The sequence below is a fragment of the Dermacentor albipictus genome, chromosome 2, assembly GCF_038994185.2.
Source record: "Dermacentor albipictus isolate Rhodes 1998 colony chromosome 2, USDA_Dalb.pri_finalv2, whole genome shotgun sequence".
In the NCBI taxonomy this organism is placed as follows: domain Eukaryota; kingdom Metazoa; phylum Arthropoda; class Arachnida; order Ixodida; family Ixodidae; genus Dermacentor; species Dermacentor albipictus.
Window position 1 is genome coordinate 137,428,624 of NC_091822.1, and position 17,831 is coordinate 137,446,454.

At 48.1% G+C, this 17,831-nt stretch overlaps 1 protein-coding gene across 4 annotated transcripts in view; it reads right to left on the bottom strand.

Moving 5' to 3' along the window:
* The window catches only part of futsch, a 199,838-nt gene that overhangs the window by 52,918 nt on the left and 129,089 nt on the right, over positions 1-17,831 (bottom strand). For 3 of the 4 annotated variants that reach the window (XM_065452204.1, XM_065452177.1, XM_065452185.1), the window contains exon 2: positions 2,134-2,229. In XM_065452204.1, coding sequence (XP_065308276.1) covers positions 2,134-2,229 — 96 coding nt within the window. Of the gene's footprint in view, positions 1-2,133; positions 2,230-13,747; positions 13,912-17,831 lie in introns of those variants that run through there. The other variant, XM_065452194.1, reaches the window with a different exon arrangement.

A 17,831-nucleotide genomic window follows, 5' to 3' on the forward strand; every position in this document is an offset into this window, starting at 1 on the left:
TCGAATCTATCATTACAAGTTATGCTCTTTTCGTTTCCACCAACATCTCACAACACCTTCTAGGCGGTTGTCCGTCCCTTGAAACTCCGGAGTTTAACCTCCTGAAAGGAATTATGAGACACCGTGTAGTGAAAAGCTCCGGAATAATTTTAACCGCCTCTGGTTTTTAACGTGCACCTAAAATCGAAGTACACGAGTGTTTGTTCCTCTTTCTTCTTCTTTTCGTTTTCTTTTTTGCATTTCACCCCCCCCCCCTCCCCTACTAATGCTTGCCGCCGTGAAGGGGGAACGTATCCGGCACAGCGTGCTCAGCTGCACAACGCCATAACCATAACGCCATAACCATAACCATAACCACGACGAGTACTCGGGTCTTTACTGTTCCGTCTCTACTACTACTACGACGCTTTAAACTGCAAAACCTTAGTTTTCCTTTATTCCATATTTCACGAAAATTGTTGCAACGGAAGTTTATGAAGCTCAGTGTTCTTTTTTTCTCTCTCGCTCTTTATGAAAGAGCTACTCATAGTGGAGGGACCCGCCGTGGTTGCTTAGTGGCTTTGGTGTTGCGCGGCTAAAGCGCGAGGTCGCGGGATCAAATACCTGCCACGGCGGCCGCATTTCAATGGGGGGCGAAATACAAAAAGACCCGCGTACTTAGATTTATGTGCACGCTAAAGAATCCCAGGAGGTCAAAATTAATCCGCAGCCCCTCACTACGGCGTGCCTCATAATCAGGTCGTGGTTTTGGCACGTAAAACCCTATAATTTCATTTTTTTTTGTTTCACTCCTAGTAGAAGGCGTGAAAAAAAATTGCGACTGCATTGCCATGACTGGCACAAACGTGAGACTCCCTCGCAGAGCCCGGAGCCTGTTAATTCCTCCACCAAGCAAGCACCAAACGACCCTCGCTAACTTGCCGCTCCATTAATAAAAGTAAGAAAAACAGATAAAGAAGGAAAAGAAAACGCTAACAAAAGGTGAGCGGAGGTGGCATGACCCAGTTCGCTACATTTGCAGTTGCCGACACCTTATCGGCAACTGGCGAGCCGACGGTGCATGCACCAGAGCTCCGTATACTTGCATATACAGATGCTTTGCAGTTGCGCCCCACCTATGTGTCACCCGCGGCTTTGTGCTCTGTCGACACGCTTATGCGTGCTTCGCGCCTGCTCCGTTTGGTTGAGCTAAGCTGCTGTAGGCTGAACCGGCAGCAGCACACGAGGTGGAGAATTTTAGTTTCACTAGCGTAGAAGCCGAGCGCACGCAAACGTGAGAACTATACGCGTGTTCTGCGCGCCGCCCGCGTGCGTAACACTTGTAGTTTCGCGTATATACGCTAATGGTTGTGCGTGGAAGTCACGCAAACATAGAGCGTTACTTTCGGCCTGTCTACGTAAACCCTCTGCCGCACACGTGAAATGCTAATGCAGTGAAGTTAGTCCAAAACGAGGCCTCGTGCTAATGCTGCCTGTTCATCTCGCGCAACCAAGTCACCTAAAGGGGCAATAAAGAGAAAAGCTACGTTGAGCCGCATTACTAAATAACATTTGTGCAATACCGGAAAAGCCACTCTTATACAGCGAGCCGACTTTTGGAAAGCCAGAAAAAAATAAAGTTCCCGCGCCATTACGGCGTGACATAATGGATGGCGACGGCGTCTGCTGAGGCCTAGTTAGCTTGTTATCGTTAAACACGTCCTACATTGTATTTTGAAACGGCCAAACGCGTACTGAACTCAGAAAATTTGAAGAACCTTTATTAGGCGGCAATGGGGGGCCCACATTTGAGAAGGTCGTTTAAAATCCGCGACGTCACACTGGCGTACCGACGCGGGGGTTTCTGCGGGAAATAAAAGAAATGGAACTATCATCTTCATTTTATCTTGTAGTAATCAATTCCTTACCGAGAAATCAAGGAGGTTAGAGTTTTGGAATGTTGTGGGTTCGTCTCCGTTCATCTCCTTCTTAGGAATACAACAATTAACCATATAATTCGTATTTAATTACACCTTACAATTTCCAAGGGAAACAGTTAATTTTCCTTACGCTTTCGCGCTCCTAAAGAAGCCAAGCGCAGTATGCTTTTTATGTATGCAAGCATAAAATGTCTACAAATGGGGTGAGACTCACCGTTGTGTGGGCCCGCGCTGACCTTGACGGACAGGCAGGCCTTTTCGGCTGAGGCCAGGTCTGTGCCGGTGGCCTTGACGTCCCATGATAGCAGTCCTGCAGAGAAAAATGAACGAAATTAAAAGAGTGAATCGCAGGCACTTTACTAGCATATCGGAGGAGGAGGAAAGAAGAGAGAGAAGGCAGGGATGTTAACCAGAAATGAATCTGGTTGGTTAGCCTACACTGGGGAACGGGAAAGGGAGAATAGAGAAGAGAGTGTAGACCCATCAGAGTACTACTACATGCCCTCAACCAAAACAAACGAGGCTTGCGTCTAGCGTGACGGCTGCATCTTTGCATAAGTGATGCGACTATCAAACCGACGGTACGGACTCCTTTTCTTATCTTGTTTTTAAGTCATACGATTGCGAACGGGTTAAATTAGTAACGCCGAAGATTGGGCTAGTTGAATTACTCAGTTCACGAGTGATCGAACGGGCGGCAAGTTGCATTTTTCATTCATTGACGCAGCAGCAGCCGCCCTGACGCAACACAAACAACACAAGCGTACGAAGTATAGAGGAAAGGCGGGTCGAGACATACAGGGATTAACCACGGCAAGATGTAAACAAAAGGGAACGATAAAATGGCACGACTGGCCAGGACAATCAGAGGGGAGCATCTAAATAGACTTATTTCATTTTACTACGCTTATTTCGCTTGACCAAGTCACAGAGGATGTCCTTGAGCAGGACGCCCATATAAACGCGGCGCGGTCAACAAAAGGCCAGCCTATGGGCAGCAACATTAATCGAGAGAGCCCTGATTAAGCCAAGCCGAGACTTCGAAGTGGTGCGCGAGAGAGTGCATGGCTTATAGCTGTAAGCAGTGGCCGCAACGGGCAGGAAGAAGTGTGTGGTGCAATATTTCGGGCTCTCGCATTACATAGTGGGAGCAGGATTGCCGGCCATTCGCGCGACGCCACATCATCGCGCACAAAGGGGGTAGATGCTGTACCGCAAGATGGCGCGCGACCGCAGCATTTGCACTTATGTGCGAGTAGCGCGCCAGCGCCGCTGATGCGATGTGCAGCGGACAGCTGGCTGCCTGCGCCCCGTCTCGACAATTGAGTGCAGTGCGTGCTTTCTGACGATTCGTCCCGGACACGTGTGTGAAGTTGCGCTGCAAGACAGGACGCACGCGAAAAGAAAAAAAAAACACGATCACAAGATCACGTATTCTTCGTGTTTGTCCTGTCAAGCCGCGGAACTTCGCATCCCTGATCAAGAACTAACTAGCCTACGCAAGCTGCCGTTCGTTCGCGACACTCACAAAACAGAACTCCAAAGGTAGGCGCATCCGTTAGCGAGTGCGTGCCGATTCACGCTCATTTCAAACCCGTACGTGTGGATGGGAGTGAGTGGCGGTCGTGTTCACCTAATGCGGGTGAGTGTGATCGGGTGTTGGTGAGTGCGAGACGCGTGCGCGCATGTAGATGCGACCGAATGTTCGCAGTGTTGGAAGGGTCGTTGCAATGCGCGTTCCGAGGTCGTAGGTGCCGTGCACTTGCCTCACAGTCACGTCACGCGCTTACTGCACACACCTCGTGCTGACGACTAGAGAGACACCGGTGCGGAGACACGCGTAGAAACCAAGCCTCAGCTAAGGCGTTCATTCTGTGCACCAGTAGTTGTAGCAATGCACCGAACTTGTCAGCTTCGTAGTACGCGCAGTCGACAGAGCTGGCTGCCGCTGCTGCTGCTGTCGTACGGGCACCCGCGAAGGCGATTACTGGGCAACGCAATGACAAGTCGATATGGTGGGCACCGGCTGTAAGCGCGATATCGCACTAGCGCCCCGGCGTCCGATGCAGTTACAGGAGTCAGTCTGAAGGGCACCGGAGAGAAACAGGAAACACATGCTACGCGGCGACCGTTAATCGTTAGAGAGTGAAGGACATGGATGTGGTACGAGTTGAAAACTTGCACATGATTTAGCAATTGATTTAGCAAGTAAAAGCTTCTACTAATATTGTTTAGGTGTGTTTGCCAGAATGTACGTCGGCAGGACACCCAGCCATATGTGTACTTTACGATAAAAGGCAAACGCCCGCACGAGCTCCACAGCAGCTGACGAAAACGCGAAGGCAAAGTGAAGACACCAAATTCGATGATTGCGTGATGCGTGAGGTAAAAGAAGTGGCGGCGATATATGCAGCAAATGTAAACAAAATATATGTATAATACTAACGCTAAGCTAAATGTTGCGAATGGTACAGTAAAGTTCCGTCGTTCTCACCTCACCAACGAGAGGTGAAACCCAATTTTCGTCGACTATTTTCGCTTCTTCATTACATGCTCCTTGCTGAGTAAGATACGTGCCACCTATTCACCCTAGTTCGAGCCGCAATACCACAAAGCAGTCTCTCGGTGGAAACAAAGAAGTAAAAGTTCATAGGTGTGCTTTAACGCTTGCACCAGCCTTCAACCGAGCTCTCCCCCGACGCCCCATAGGCGCGCAACGCTTTCCCGCCCCAGTGGCAAATTATTCAAATGATTTAACGGCCCGGCGCTCCCCGCTTACCTTCCACCGTCCCCATACGGCTTGCTCTCTCTGTAATGTTATCCCCAGGCATTTAGGCTCGTGAGCTTCCCTGACAGAACAGGGAGGAGGAGGAGGAGCAAACGACACGGGGAAAAGTTGGCTCCCCTCTCAGGAATCATCTACAGCAGCAACAGCAATAAAAAAAAAAGCAACAGTACTTCCACCGTCACGTCCTTCTTCTCTACCATCCACCTACAATGACCGTTCTATACAGGCTGCTTCTGCTAAGCTTCTCATTGCTGCTGGACATTAATTCAATTTTACTTCCTCCCCTGCCGGGCTAGATGTCTTTAATAATAAAGAGTTTTTCGGCTCCCTAGCCTTCTTGCTGTCTCTCTCTTTGGTTGTGAACGAGCAGCGAAAGCAACGGCACATACCGCACTCTTCCAAAGCGAACAACCAAGAACACGTTAACGAGTGCTACAGACAAGCTCCCTTTCTCCCTTTTTTCCCCGTTTGGAGTCGTAAGAGCAACACAACTTCCCACCCCATGCCACTTCGCCTTCTCTATGGCTTCCCCGTACACCTTAGCTCCCGTGCTTCTCCTTCATCTCTTTTTTTTTATCTGCTTAGGGTTGCTTTCGACCGCGTGTCGGTACCATCTGACGGGAAGACGCGTGCACCGTGATCCCGCCTAGGGAAAGCTCCTCTTCCCTCCCTCTTTTCCCCTCGGCGTCGTCGTCGTCGTCTGGCAGATGCGTGCGCCCATACGCGGATCGATGGCGGCGAGACGGCGCTGCCGACGCCAGACAGCCCCGCGGTTAAAGTTAGGCCTATTCTGAAGAGAGGGGTGGAAAGAAGGAGAGAACAAGGACACGCCCATCTCTCCTTCCCTACTAGACTCCACTGCTGCTGCTGCTGCTGCTGCTGCTGCTTGCTTGTCTGACTGCCTCTTTGCCGCCTACTGTCGGTCACACTGTGTGGTCACTCTGTAGCGTGTTCCGACGTTTACATAGGTCAAGACAAGCTTACCGGGACGGCTCTCTCTTGCACTCTTATCACGGTAGCTTTTTTTTCAAAGCTGCTCGCTTTCATATTCTGCTGGAGCGACTTCAAAACAAAAGTTACAGCGCTGCAGCTCCCGTTAGATCTAAGAATTTCAAAAAAAAAGTACAAAAACAATCCAAGATTTGCTATCGTCCGGGCATTGTAGAGTACAGCGTTTCTCAAATCACAAGTCCGCGGAGCCAATAGGGTTTCACGGCAAGGTTTTATAGCCGATTACCCTGCTTGACGCAGACACTATAGTCGCATCTTTACACAGCCTCGGTGCTGGACGAGAAATGCGAGGTTTGCCCACTGGACTGAGTTATGCCACGTAGTGAGAAGAGACGAACTGTGTGTGGGCATGAAAGCAATGACAATTGGCCTTTGCGTCTGACATTGAAAATACAGCTTGTTCCGCCAGTGGCGGCTCCTTATTCCAAGTTCTACGGATACCTTTCCCTGGCTACAGCATTCGACGATCTTCCGTCATGGTGCTACACTATACTATGACCACCGGTAAACACGCAAAGTTTCGGCAACGTAATAAACTTCTCATAGCACCAGAGACGACTGTCCCTCGTGGACACTGTGCAGTGAGTGTAGACGCGGCTACTGACTCCCAGAGACCAAGTCGCTTTCGTCAGTCTATCGTGCACCCTGATCTTCGAGTTACTTGATGCTAAACAACGCTGACGCCTCACTATTTGATGTGCAGGCCGTGCATGACGCAATCAAAACCACCAAAACACCGAAGAGCATTCGTTTGGTCGAAATGTAAACTGCCTCTATCAGCGTTTTACCGCACCCAATCCGAGTTTTTCAAGACGCCATCAAATGCGAGAATAGATACGCCATCTTCGAGGTCATCCTCATCTATCGTCAGTGTACACTGGGTACAGGGACATTCACATGATACTCTCCCTTCAGACCGCATGCCTGTATTTTTAGCCCAGAAATGCCTTCTTCACCGGGACACGCACGCCTTAAACCCTCCGTTATTTAGGGCGTCCCGCGGTGTCACCGTAGCTGGCGGCGCTTCTCAGGATGCTTTTAATAAAGTTCTTCGTATCCGTACCTACATTTTCCCGCTAATATTTCTCGAGTGGAGAAACTCTCTACGAGGAGTACGCGCTGGGGTTGCCTTTACACCTTACGTCACCTGGGCCTGGGGTTCAACACTTGTAGGCCCAATGAACTTGCCAAAGTGTGCTGCAGCGTCTACGACAGCGGACATTCACAACCTGTGGTGGCTCTGCCCTGGAAAGAGAGCTACTCGACTCGTGAGACAAGACTTGCCATGCTATAATCTGATCAGACAGGCAGTTATAGGCATTGGTAGCGCACCGACAATAAATTCGCTAGGTCACTACTGCAATTATTACATGGCTTTTATTTCAGTATACCTACGCCGCAGGGCAAGCTTCGCACGAAAAAGAATTAGTCTCGGACTACACTAAAAAGAAGTACCGAATTCTGTGCGCGAAAGAAAATGGAGGCTAACAGATAACAAACGGATCGCAAAACAGCGGCCCCATACTGATATGCAACACAGCTTGACAAAGTGTAAGGAAAAAGAAATGTTACTGTCGCCTTTTCATTTCGTGTTAACCATAAGGTCTACTACCACGGGAATCTCTGCAACGCGACGGTCTGGACTTCGTCCTGGATGATCATCATCTGCACTTCTAAAAAAAAAAAGCGCTTTATTTGCGCTTTCTTTCTTTTCGTTCTTAAGCCATTAAGTTACCTGAAAATGATCCGAGTATTCAGGCCACATGTTGAGTCCCGCTATTAACCCACTTCGGTGGCTCAATCGTTACGGCGCTGTGCTGGATGCGATTCCTGGCCGCGCACCAACAAGGCGGAATGCAAGACACGGGTCTCGTATCACGCTTTGGCCACACTTTAAAAGAACGCAAGCGAAGCGAACATTTTCCTCGGTTTCCCATTATGCATATACTATTTCTGTGAAATGTAAAGAACGAACGAAGGAAAAAACCCCTCGTGTTCACTGCAGAGTGCAACGATAACATTGTATAACCATAAGGAGTTATGAAAAAAGCAAAATATAGGCTTAAGAAAGAGAGACAGAGAAGCAAACTGAATGGCTCGATTTTCCTTGAGCGCAAGCGTTCTTTGCTTTCTTGCTGTCGTCACTCGCTAGAAGGCGCTCATCTCGGGTCACAGCATCCGCTAAACGCTTTTTCTTTTTCTCCATACTTTTGTTCCCTTCTCGTAGGAACTTATATACTATCAGAATTGTCACGAAGGTTTCGGGCTAGTTCCAAGTACAGAAAATAGAGAGAGAGAGAGAGAGAGAGAGAGAGAGAGAGAGAGAGAGAGAGAGAGAGAGAGAGACTTCGAAATGCTTCGCGTATCGACTTTAGCCGCAGGTGGTGTCGTGCGGCGCCGTAAGCCGTTTCCAGGCCGCTGGCTGAGAGACCAGACGGACGCGCAAAGTTTGGTAGCACGGCCAGCTTTCGCGCGATTCGCTCGTCGGAATCGGGTGCACCGGTACCGACAGGATTTTATTTCGTAGTTCCAGAGGAACTTAACACAGAGCTCGATCTAAAAGAGCATCGTGTTTCCATATGCCGCGGGCAAGACTCAACGACGAAGAGTTAAAAAAGAAAAGAAAGAAATGATACGGTTTTGACATGATGGCAGTGGTGCTTTTCGAGTAATATTTTTTCGTTACCGCGTCGAGATAGGCCCCTAGGGAATACATGAGGCTGTGACGATCATGCGAGAGCATAAAGATACCTATATGAACAGGAGCACCAGATAAAGGTTAGCACCATGAGGAAGCAGCACTAGATTGGACAACGTTGCCAATATTTGCTTCTCTTCGTGTGGTTCTAGGGTCTTAAAGTGATCATCCGCCATTTTGATCGTGGAACATTTCTCGATTCGAAGCACATCGTTTCGCGAACGCCGTCTGCAACAAACGGCCGGTATTTTTTTTAGCTGCTAGCGAAGCAAGCATATATTTAGAACGCGCTGTAAATTATCGATTACAAAGCTTGAAACAACTAGAATCAGCTGACTCGTTTTTACGTCAAAAGCGGTTACTGTCGCTATAATTTATCGCTGGCGAGCTTGCGTAAAAATCGCAATTGTTCATTTATATTATTAAAAATTTATTTACATAGAGATTTCCAACGAGAGCTCAATGGACGCCACGAAAGTTACCTCCGGACTGTTGCAAACACGCGCGAGCACCCCTTGATGACACTGCAGAAGCTGCAGCACGTACCTTTGTGCTCACGCGCGACATTACAGTGGAAACGTGCTCTCTCCTTCAATGGAGAGGCTTACAAAAAAAAAAAAATTGCGAACGTTTTCATGCAAAGTTTGTGCATCGTCTGGAGAGAGCCTGCGAACTTACGGCCTCACATTTTCTGCAAACTAAAGTCTATTGAAACCATGCAAAGAAATAACTGTTATCTTTCCGAAAGCCTGCGGACTACGCTAGGACTACGAAGGAATGAGACTTGCTAACGCTCGTATATGGAGTGCATGTAGATTTTACACATTGGGGACCAAGTCTCTAAATAGGTGAAATATTCAACAGGAAGTTTACAGAGTGTATATAGACTGTCGAAATTTAGCGGAAAAAGATATATATATGGAGAAGGAAATGAGGTGAGAAATAGGCGACCGGCGCGAAAACGTCCGCATATTGAGAGCCACTATGCAACGTGGCGAGTGGGTACCTGCGTCAGCGCCTTGGGAATGTGCAGGACATTTGCATTACCTTGTGCGCTTCAAATAAAGCTTCTGCACGTAGGTAGTATGAAGCTCGCAAGTATTAATTCTGAAGTAACCGGTTTTATGTCCCTGGTGAAGTCAGGGCACCCATAAAGATCCCATACTTTGAGGAAGCCGATGACATGGAAACGAGTGCATTAAGAGACAACTTCTTTTTTTTCGCGAAGGAATAGCCTACGTAACATTCGCGAGAATTAGGCACCGCGAACAATGTGTGCTTAATTCACACACAGACAGTCCCTTTCAGGTCAGACAATCAACCATTTCTCAGAGCGAAAGTTTGAGAAAACGCACATTTCGATCTGCGTGTGCGAAAAAAAGCTACGAAAGAAGTGCTGTAGTTCCTAAAATGGACTGTGCGGCGCACTTCATACATTAATAACGCAATATTTCGTTGGATAAAATCTATTCGCAAGTTGGCGAAGCCGTTTGAAGCCAAAAGCATGAAATTTAGGCAAATCCATGTACTGCGCATCATGCCCATGCTGGCTGAACGACTAACTTGCCGCTCCCATATATAGACGCCAGCGCCAGAGCTCCCGCTGTAGTGATTTCTGCAGGAAACTTTGCTCTTTCACCCACCGTCCGAGACTTCGCCATTAAGTTGGACTTGCACAACGGCTCACAAGTACAGCGCACAGTGCGTACCCTTCCTGTCCCCTCCCCCCACCCCCTCTCGCGTCTCCTCGATCGTTGCGTTTTCCGCTCTACAAAGGCTGGCAGCGCGCATACATTCTCCTTTGTTCGCGAACACCGCCACGCTGGGCAAGCTGGCCGCTTATTTCGCCACCCGGATTCCTTCAAATCAGGCGTAAGGCCATCGCGCCGCCGGTCTTGTACGCTGAAGGCAGGCGCAAGAGCAAGCAGGGTGTGTCCGCCTCGTGTTCCGGCCGCGAGCTCGCCAAAGCGGGATGATGCGTCGGTGGGGCCAGAGGTGCTGACACCACGGCGGGAACGCAGGCGGAAAACGGCGTTTTAATCCTGCGCCCCTGGCCTGAACTCGGGCTGTGGGGGGCGCCACGCTGGAGTGCGCTGACTCCCCCCCCCCGCCCCTCCCCCTGCTGCAGCCGACAGCAGACGCGCCTCTGTGTGCAGACGGCGCATCAGACGCCCTTCCCAGTTTTCCTGCCGCCACTATCGCTCTTCTGCACTTTGCATTGTTTCCATCGCTCAGTCGTTGATGCACGCGTGCCCTAACGGGCATTTTTGCTCCTCTGGTGCGAACAAAGTGTGATGCCGGGGCTTTATATGAAATGCACCCCCGGGGCACCGGCTGCTAGACCATCGACAAAAAAGAAGTCTGGCTGGAATGTTACGCGTTTGCGTCGCTTTTAAAGCAGGCAGAAAGAAAGAGAAGAAATGAAGAAAGGAAAAGGGAAGACACACAGCGGTAGCTGCTCTCCATTCATAAACGTTGTTTCGTATCCCACAAACGATGGAAGACGCTGTGCGTTTAACTTAGTACCTAACGCTAAGTTAGGTACAAACTGAAAATGTGAAGCATGCACAAGAGCCAGAAGAAGAAGGAGCAAAAAAAGAAAAAAACTCGCAGCTAAATTACAATACGCACGGATACGAAGGTTCTGAAGGCCGCATACTTAACCGAAAGTAATTAGTTTGCTCCATAGGCTACGCCTAAACTAATTAGTTCGAGCTTTGCAACCACGCGTCGGCGCAATGCGCCAGAAGTAGGTGTAGGTGTGAGAACGCCCCGAGACTTCCTTATCAGCTGCCTTTCTTTGGTTGGGGTACGTGCGAGGCAATTCGCTTTGTGGCGGTCTCATTGTTAGGGCGCCTACCCGTGCGAGTCGGTGGTTAAGAAACGGACGATTCATTGTCTCCTGCCCCGCTTGTGCCATTAGTTTAAGTGAAAACTCAAGGAAAGTTTAAAAAATAAAAGAGAAGTATTGATGTCCTAAGCCTAACCACAGTACGCCGTACATTAGTACGTAGCCAATGGACAACCAGGGACACGGTCAACAAACTTAAATTTAGGAAGGGTATACATTTTGCGTCACCGTCGCTGTCTCCGCTGAGGCCATTACCGTTTGGGAGGCGATTTATCAGTGTTAAAAGGACGAGCGTCGGGTTCGCTGAGCTCGGTGTCCTCGCCTTGGTGGCCTCGAAAAAAATATTTCTAATACCATTAGAGGCTTTGTCTATCGGCCTCACGGCACTGGACGGCGGTATCTCAACGAAGCAGCCATTGACAAGGTTTCGCTGCTGCAATGTTTGTGCTGTTGGTATTGGAGAGACAGATACATGGAAGTCATGGCAACGTTTGCGAGGCTTAAAGAAAATTGAGTGTTTGCTTTTTTTTTATTATCTTGCGGGGGGCGGGGGTAGCGCCTTATTTTCATCTACGGTTACGCCAGCACCTTTTATGGTGAAATCCAACAATTATAACGCAGCGACTTTCTTACTAAATGACACGTTTTTTTGCCCCAAGTTAAAACACACACAAAAGGAAGACACATAAAGACAACATACACATACACGCACGCATAGGCTATTCACAAATCTACGTTATCCAGCGGTCAAACAATCTTGTTCGAGCCCCAACTAGGCCAACAAGTAGTTTCGTTGCGACATTCTTACTACTGACAATTTGCTATATGCGAGGTCACCGACGTACGCCTTACCCGGTGCTCTGTAGGATTACTCGGGCGGTTTACATGCGCGGTTAGTGGCTGGAGTGCAACGTGACATTGGACTTTACGATTACTCGTGAGTTCCGATGTCTTTGTTCCAAGATTTCATACATCACTCGAAAATTGTTTGTACAGCTGCTAGGCAACCAGAAGTAAAGCCTGCCACGTGCGTTTCAGAAGTTGGCTTAAGAAATCGGGTTGTTAAGAATCAGTAGGCGTGTTTTTAATGCGTGAGCATTAAGAGTGGAGTAATGCGTCGGCTGTCGCTCGGTGACGCAACGAATGGCGCTGAAGCACACAACTATTGAACACACAAATTTTTCCTTAAAGAAATGATGATTCGCACGGGCAGTCGTAGAACGTGCCTCTCTACATTGGCGCTAAATGTGAGCTTGAATTTTCGGCCGGGTCTCCAGACATCGCCGCTAGTGAAGAGCTCGCCGCTCTAACGTCGTACAACTGGAGAGGTCCGCCTTACTCGTGTTCCTCCTTGCCCACGGAAAGATCTGCAGACTTCCTCCGAGATAATAAATCCAGCTTTTAGGCCAGCGAGGACTTCTTTTCTGAAGAGCAATGGGCACTCGAAGTTTTCATTAAACCAACTCGTCAAGTGATTAGCCTATTTCATGTGTCCTCCCCGTCACATAGCATTTCCTTTCGTCCCCTCTTTTCCATCTTCTTGTTGCTTCCCTTTCCCTCAGCCCGGAAAGGCTAAATCTTAAAGGAACGCACCTAAGACCGACCTTACCACCCTTCCTTATCAAAACTTTCTCCTTCAGAGCAGAGCTCGCAACGGTTAAAAACCCGGTCCCCTGCTGGAGTAAGTTCAACAGGCCCAAGTCTTGAAAACACACACACACACACACACACACACACACACACACACACACACACACACACACACACACACACACACACACACACACACACACACACACACACACACACACACACACATATATATATATATATATATATATATATATATATATATATATATATATATAGTGCGCAAACGTCAGTGTTCAGGCCCAACGAGACAGATAGACCTACGTATTCAGTGCCCAATGCTCGCAACATATACACACAGGCGCAAAAGTGAAGTGTCACGGCAGTGGAAGGAAGGTCCGACGTATACACGAGAAAGTGTCGGTATTGACGCAAGTATACAAGCACTGCGTAAGCACGCAGCTATATGGTCACTGACAACTGACAAAAGAAGCAAGTGGAAACGTCCGCGCTTGACTTCCGAGCAACTCAGAGAAAGAAGCCGCCGCACTTTCTCCTAGATCGGGCAGTGAATGGACAGTCGCCTGGTTTCTTCGTAGTACTTTTCTTCTCACATTCTTGCAGCCGTCACTATAGTAACTCGTGGTCTGGACCCGCTTTATCTAGCAGCGTACGAAGTCAACTCTGGACGTTCCCACCCTTTCACTTCTCATGTCCGTCCGGAATGCTTTTCTTTTGGTCTGTGCTTCACTTGCGCATTTGTTTATCTTGGCCGAGGAGAGTGTCGTCTTTGCCACTCCGTAGCGCCACCTTCCTCCGCAGTCTTTCTCCCGCTTCTCTCTATAGGCCGCGTTCGTTCATCCGTCTCTCGGACACGTTTCTCTACTCACGCTGTGTGCTCTCCCGCAAATATCTTCATTCCGTGCGCGATAGAAGCAAGATCGTTCCGATCGCAGAATGCCCTCCCCAATTTGGTTGCGTCATTTCTGCAGCCATTCGAGGGACGAAAGGTGAAGAGAAAGGGCTCGAGAATTTCTCACGCTACTGGCTGCGATCTTGGAGGTCGCTGGTCAAAAGAACGGCGGTTCGCCCGTAGTCCTCTTTCGACCGGAAGGCGGAGATCAGGCTCCGCAATTAAATCATCTCAAGATTGATAGCGGCGGTGTCTGTGAAAAGGAACCATCGATCGATTTCCAACTGTTTGCTCAAGAAGAGTGACGTCTGAAAGGCAGAAAGAGAAAGAAATGTGCCTCGGTTCTCCCGGCCCGTTGCACATTGTGAGCTGCCATGTCCGAAGGAAAGATACTTCTGGGCACTATATAGACGGTTTCGCGAACGCCGTGGCAATGCAGGGAGCTTGTGCCCTTCCCCCCCCCCCCCCCCCCCCAAAAAAAAAGAAGAAGAGACGTTCCGGTCATAAGACCTGTTAGTCTGCCAGGCTCAAAAGAAAACGGTTTTCAAATTGATTTAAGGTATACGGGTGACCTGTTCTTGATTTACAAATGATAGCGTGCCACATGTCTCCTAAGGTACCACAAAGTGATGATGATATGTGGTGTTTAATGGCGCAAGGACCAAGTATGGCCAAAGAGCGCCATGCCAAAGGTACCACAAAGTGTTACCTTTGGCAAACCTAATGTTGGTACAAATAAGGCAAAGTGGATTAAGGTGGATATTTAATTTAATTTAACGCTGAATATTTTGTTGTTTCCAATAGCGACGTTCAAAAGGCAGATACAGAGCACCACAGACTTCATTGTACCTGTGGCGTTGAGACAGGGTTGCCTTTGTGAACGCCAGCGGTCCGTGAATTCTGCGGCGCCGGTTCTGCGTCCCCTCGAGAGATGGCGCCACGCTGCGTGACACTTCATTCAGGCAATTTTCTTCTAGCTGGACAGTGCGTTCTGTATCCCTGGCGTCTTTGGCTGCCTGTCGTGCCGACGTCAGCCACCTTTCTTCTTCTAGCTCGGCAAAGTCCGTATGGACCAGTGCACAGCACGGCGTGTTGCGGTGTGGTGTGGTGGCGTGTGCCGTTGCGAACATGCACTACACCCATTTTAATATTGTGGCTCGTATAATCTCCGACCAGTATGCGTTGCCGGTTACCATTTCATGCTTACATCTACTTTCGGTTACGGGAGAGCCAGAAATTTTTTTTCCGTGAGCGCCCTGTCGTCCAATTGGCTTAAAGCGGCACGCAATGTCTGTCTTCCACTGTCAAAAGAGAGACAGTATAATCGGCTATGTCGTACCGGTTCGTCGCAGTCACAAACGCTGCACGAGGCACTGCCCATCATGCCGATATGGAAACAGTACGGGTTAGTAAAGGCAACGCCCAATCACAAGTGACACAGTAAAGTTGCGTCGCCTCGAGATAGACCAGGCGGTATTCGAAGCAGCAATACAGAGTCAAGAAAGTGCAGTCGTGAGTTAGCCCATCCCGGTGAATTCCAATGTTCTAAACTACTTCGAAGAGCAAGTAGGCGAAGTTTAAAGGCTGCACCATGCTTTGACAATGGCGCAGAGACAAGTTTGATTTGCTCCCGGGTGGAACGGGCTGCTTCGTCGGTTCTTTTGTTGCCAATGATGTTACAACGACTCGGCAGCCACTGAGACTTGATTATATGTCCATGTTCAAGAGCGTCGTGATAAGATTTACTTATCTTGGATACCAGTTGCTCATGAGGACCGTGAAATATCCATTATTCATCGACTCAAAACTAAACACGAGTACAGTTGTTTAGCTTAAACTAAATACATATAATAAATAAGAAACGAGGATACCAGCGACGGTTCGCAAATCTAATAGCCATGCGTGCCTTCGTATGCACCATGCTTTGCTTTCAGCAAAATTTTTAGTTGGACTGGGACTGGGACAGGTGCGCGCTGCCACCGCCGTGCATTCTCTTTCCATTAATGCGTGTTATTATTGCGAGCAACCGAAAACAATATGACAATTGCATTCGAAATTATCGCAGTGCCCACTTGTTTGAAAGGGTGAGGGGTGAACTGAGCCACAAAAAGGAAAACGAAGCCAGAAGATGAGATAGATAGATAGATAGATAGATAGATAGATAGATAGATAGATAGATAGATAGATAGATAGATAGATAGATAGATAGATAAATAGATAAATAGATAGATAGATAGATAGATAGATAGATAGATAGATAGATAGATAGATAGATAGATAGATAGATAGATAGATAGATAGATAGATAGATAGATAGATAGATAGATAGATAGATAGATAGATAGATCGATCGATCGATCGATCAGTCAAACTCCCTTGTGGGGTATCGTGCAATCACGAAATCGCACATCAAGACGCTTTAGACCGTTCAAGCGCAACACCGAAATCAAAGCATCAGCTTACATGTGAAATTTCGTTCGCTTCTTTGCACTGCAGATCTTCATTTTCTACCCATAACTCTACCTAAGTACATAGGTTTGGCAAACGCACTGACAATAGACAGCTTTAGTCATGGCGTTGAGTGTGCACAAACGCCCTGCAGGCCGCCCAATAAATCTTTTCGCAAGGCAGAGCGAGAAACGGCGGCAGAGCGAGTATTATTGCGTTATCCGTGCAGCTAACACAGAAAACGCGACACTGCTCGAACTCTCCATTAACCTAGTGAACAACGGCTACTGCTTCGTGAAAACAGCTTTTCTCTGCCCTGCTTTCGTTTTGGCTTCCCCAGTAAGGGCAGATGTGCGCCCACCCCAGATGCCTCTGGTATTATGCAGCAAAAGCGTACAGACCGCTGCTCCGCGCGCTATGTTTGCATCATTGCCCTTGTCTGGATAGAGCCAATTGTTTCCTCTTTCTCATTCATAGATACGGTTTGCCGAGACAGACCTGACATTTAATTAAGTCGCGATACCCGAAGACGGCTATCGTTCGGATTCGAAGTCTTACGTTGTTTTTCTTTCATTCAACCTTTCCTTGTCAGGGCCGTCTTCACAGGTCCTTGTATAGCGATCCTCAAATTGAGCGGTAACTCTGCAGACGGCTTGAGAATATCTAATTATCAGCGATTGAATTACCGTAACGACGTTAGCAGAAGGAGCTACGTTAGTGTGCATACGCTGTGTGTACGTGCGAGTTTGTGTGCCAGTATCCGTGAGCCAGAACGCGTGTATAGTACGCAGGAACTCTGGCGTATTTGGGGCTCTCGGTTCTAATTCATTGCTCTCGTGACTCACTCCAAACGACTCTGCTAGTTCGCCAGGTCTTCCACTCACCCCCCCCCCCCCCCATCTACCTTTTTGTTTCTTTTGTGTGTGTGGTTGGCTTACGTGATCAGCAACCATTTAAGAATTTTTGTTGACGCATGTTGTGGTGCTGTCTCTTGGTAGCGCACCGCATGACACTGGAAGATCGATGAAAATGTGGTAAAGCAGCAAACTAGACGCAAGAGACCACAATCCCATGTTCGCACAGTTATTGTGTTGCAGCACCCTTTCTGGTTTACAGCTAGCAGCAGAATACTTTAGCCTCGTAGCTTAAATGCAAGAGTGTTCCCTTTCAATGCCGATAACTTGATTTGACAGACACGTTTTAGTGAAAACTGTCTTTAGAAAACAACGTAACTATATTTTCTGCAGAAATTTTATTGGAATCTGTTTTTACAAAATGTGACACGAACTTCTAAAGAATTATTTAGAAAGCATTTTTGTAAGAAATTACGTAGACTTTCTTCTGGAATTATATGAATAAGTGTTACCAGATTGTAAATGTAAATAGGGTGGCGGTAAACTTAGTAGGATGCCGGTAAAAATTCTAATGAAAGTGAATCGACGTTTTCGTAAGGAATGAACGCTCCAGTGGCTGATTGTATTTTGCATATGCGCGAATCCGCACAGCCTCGCAGGTCTAACAGAATGATTACCTAACGTGCAAGTCGGACGGATAACACATTCTCCGGACATCTCCCTCGCGTACAACGGGATCGGGCGAAAGACGTACAGCAG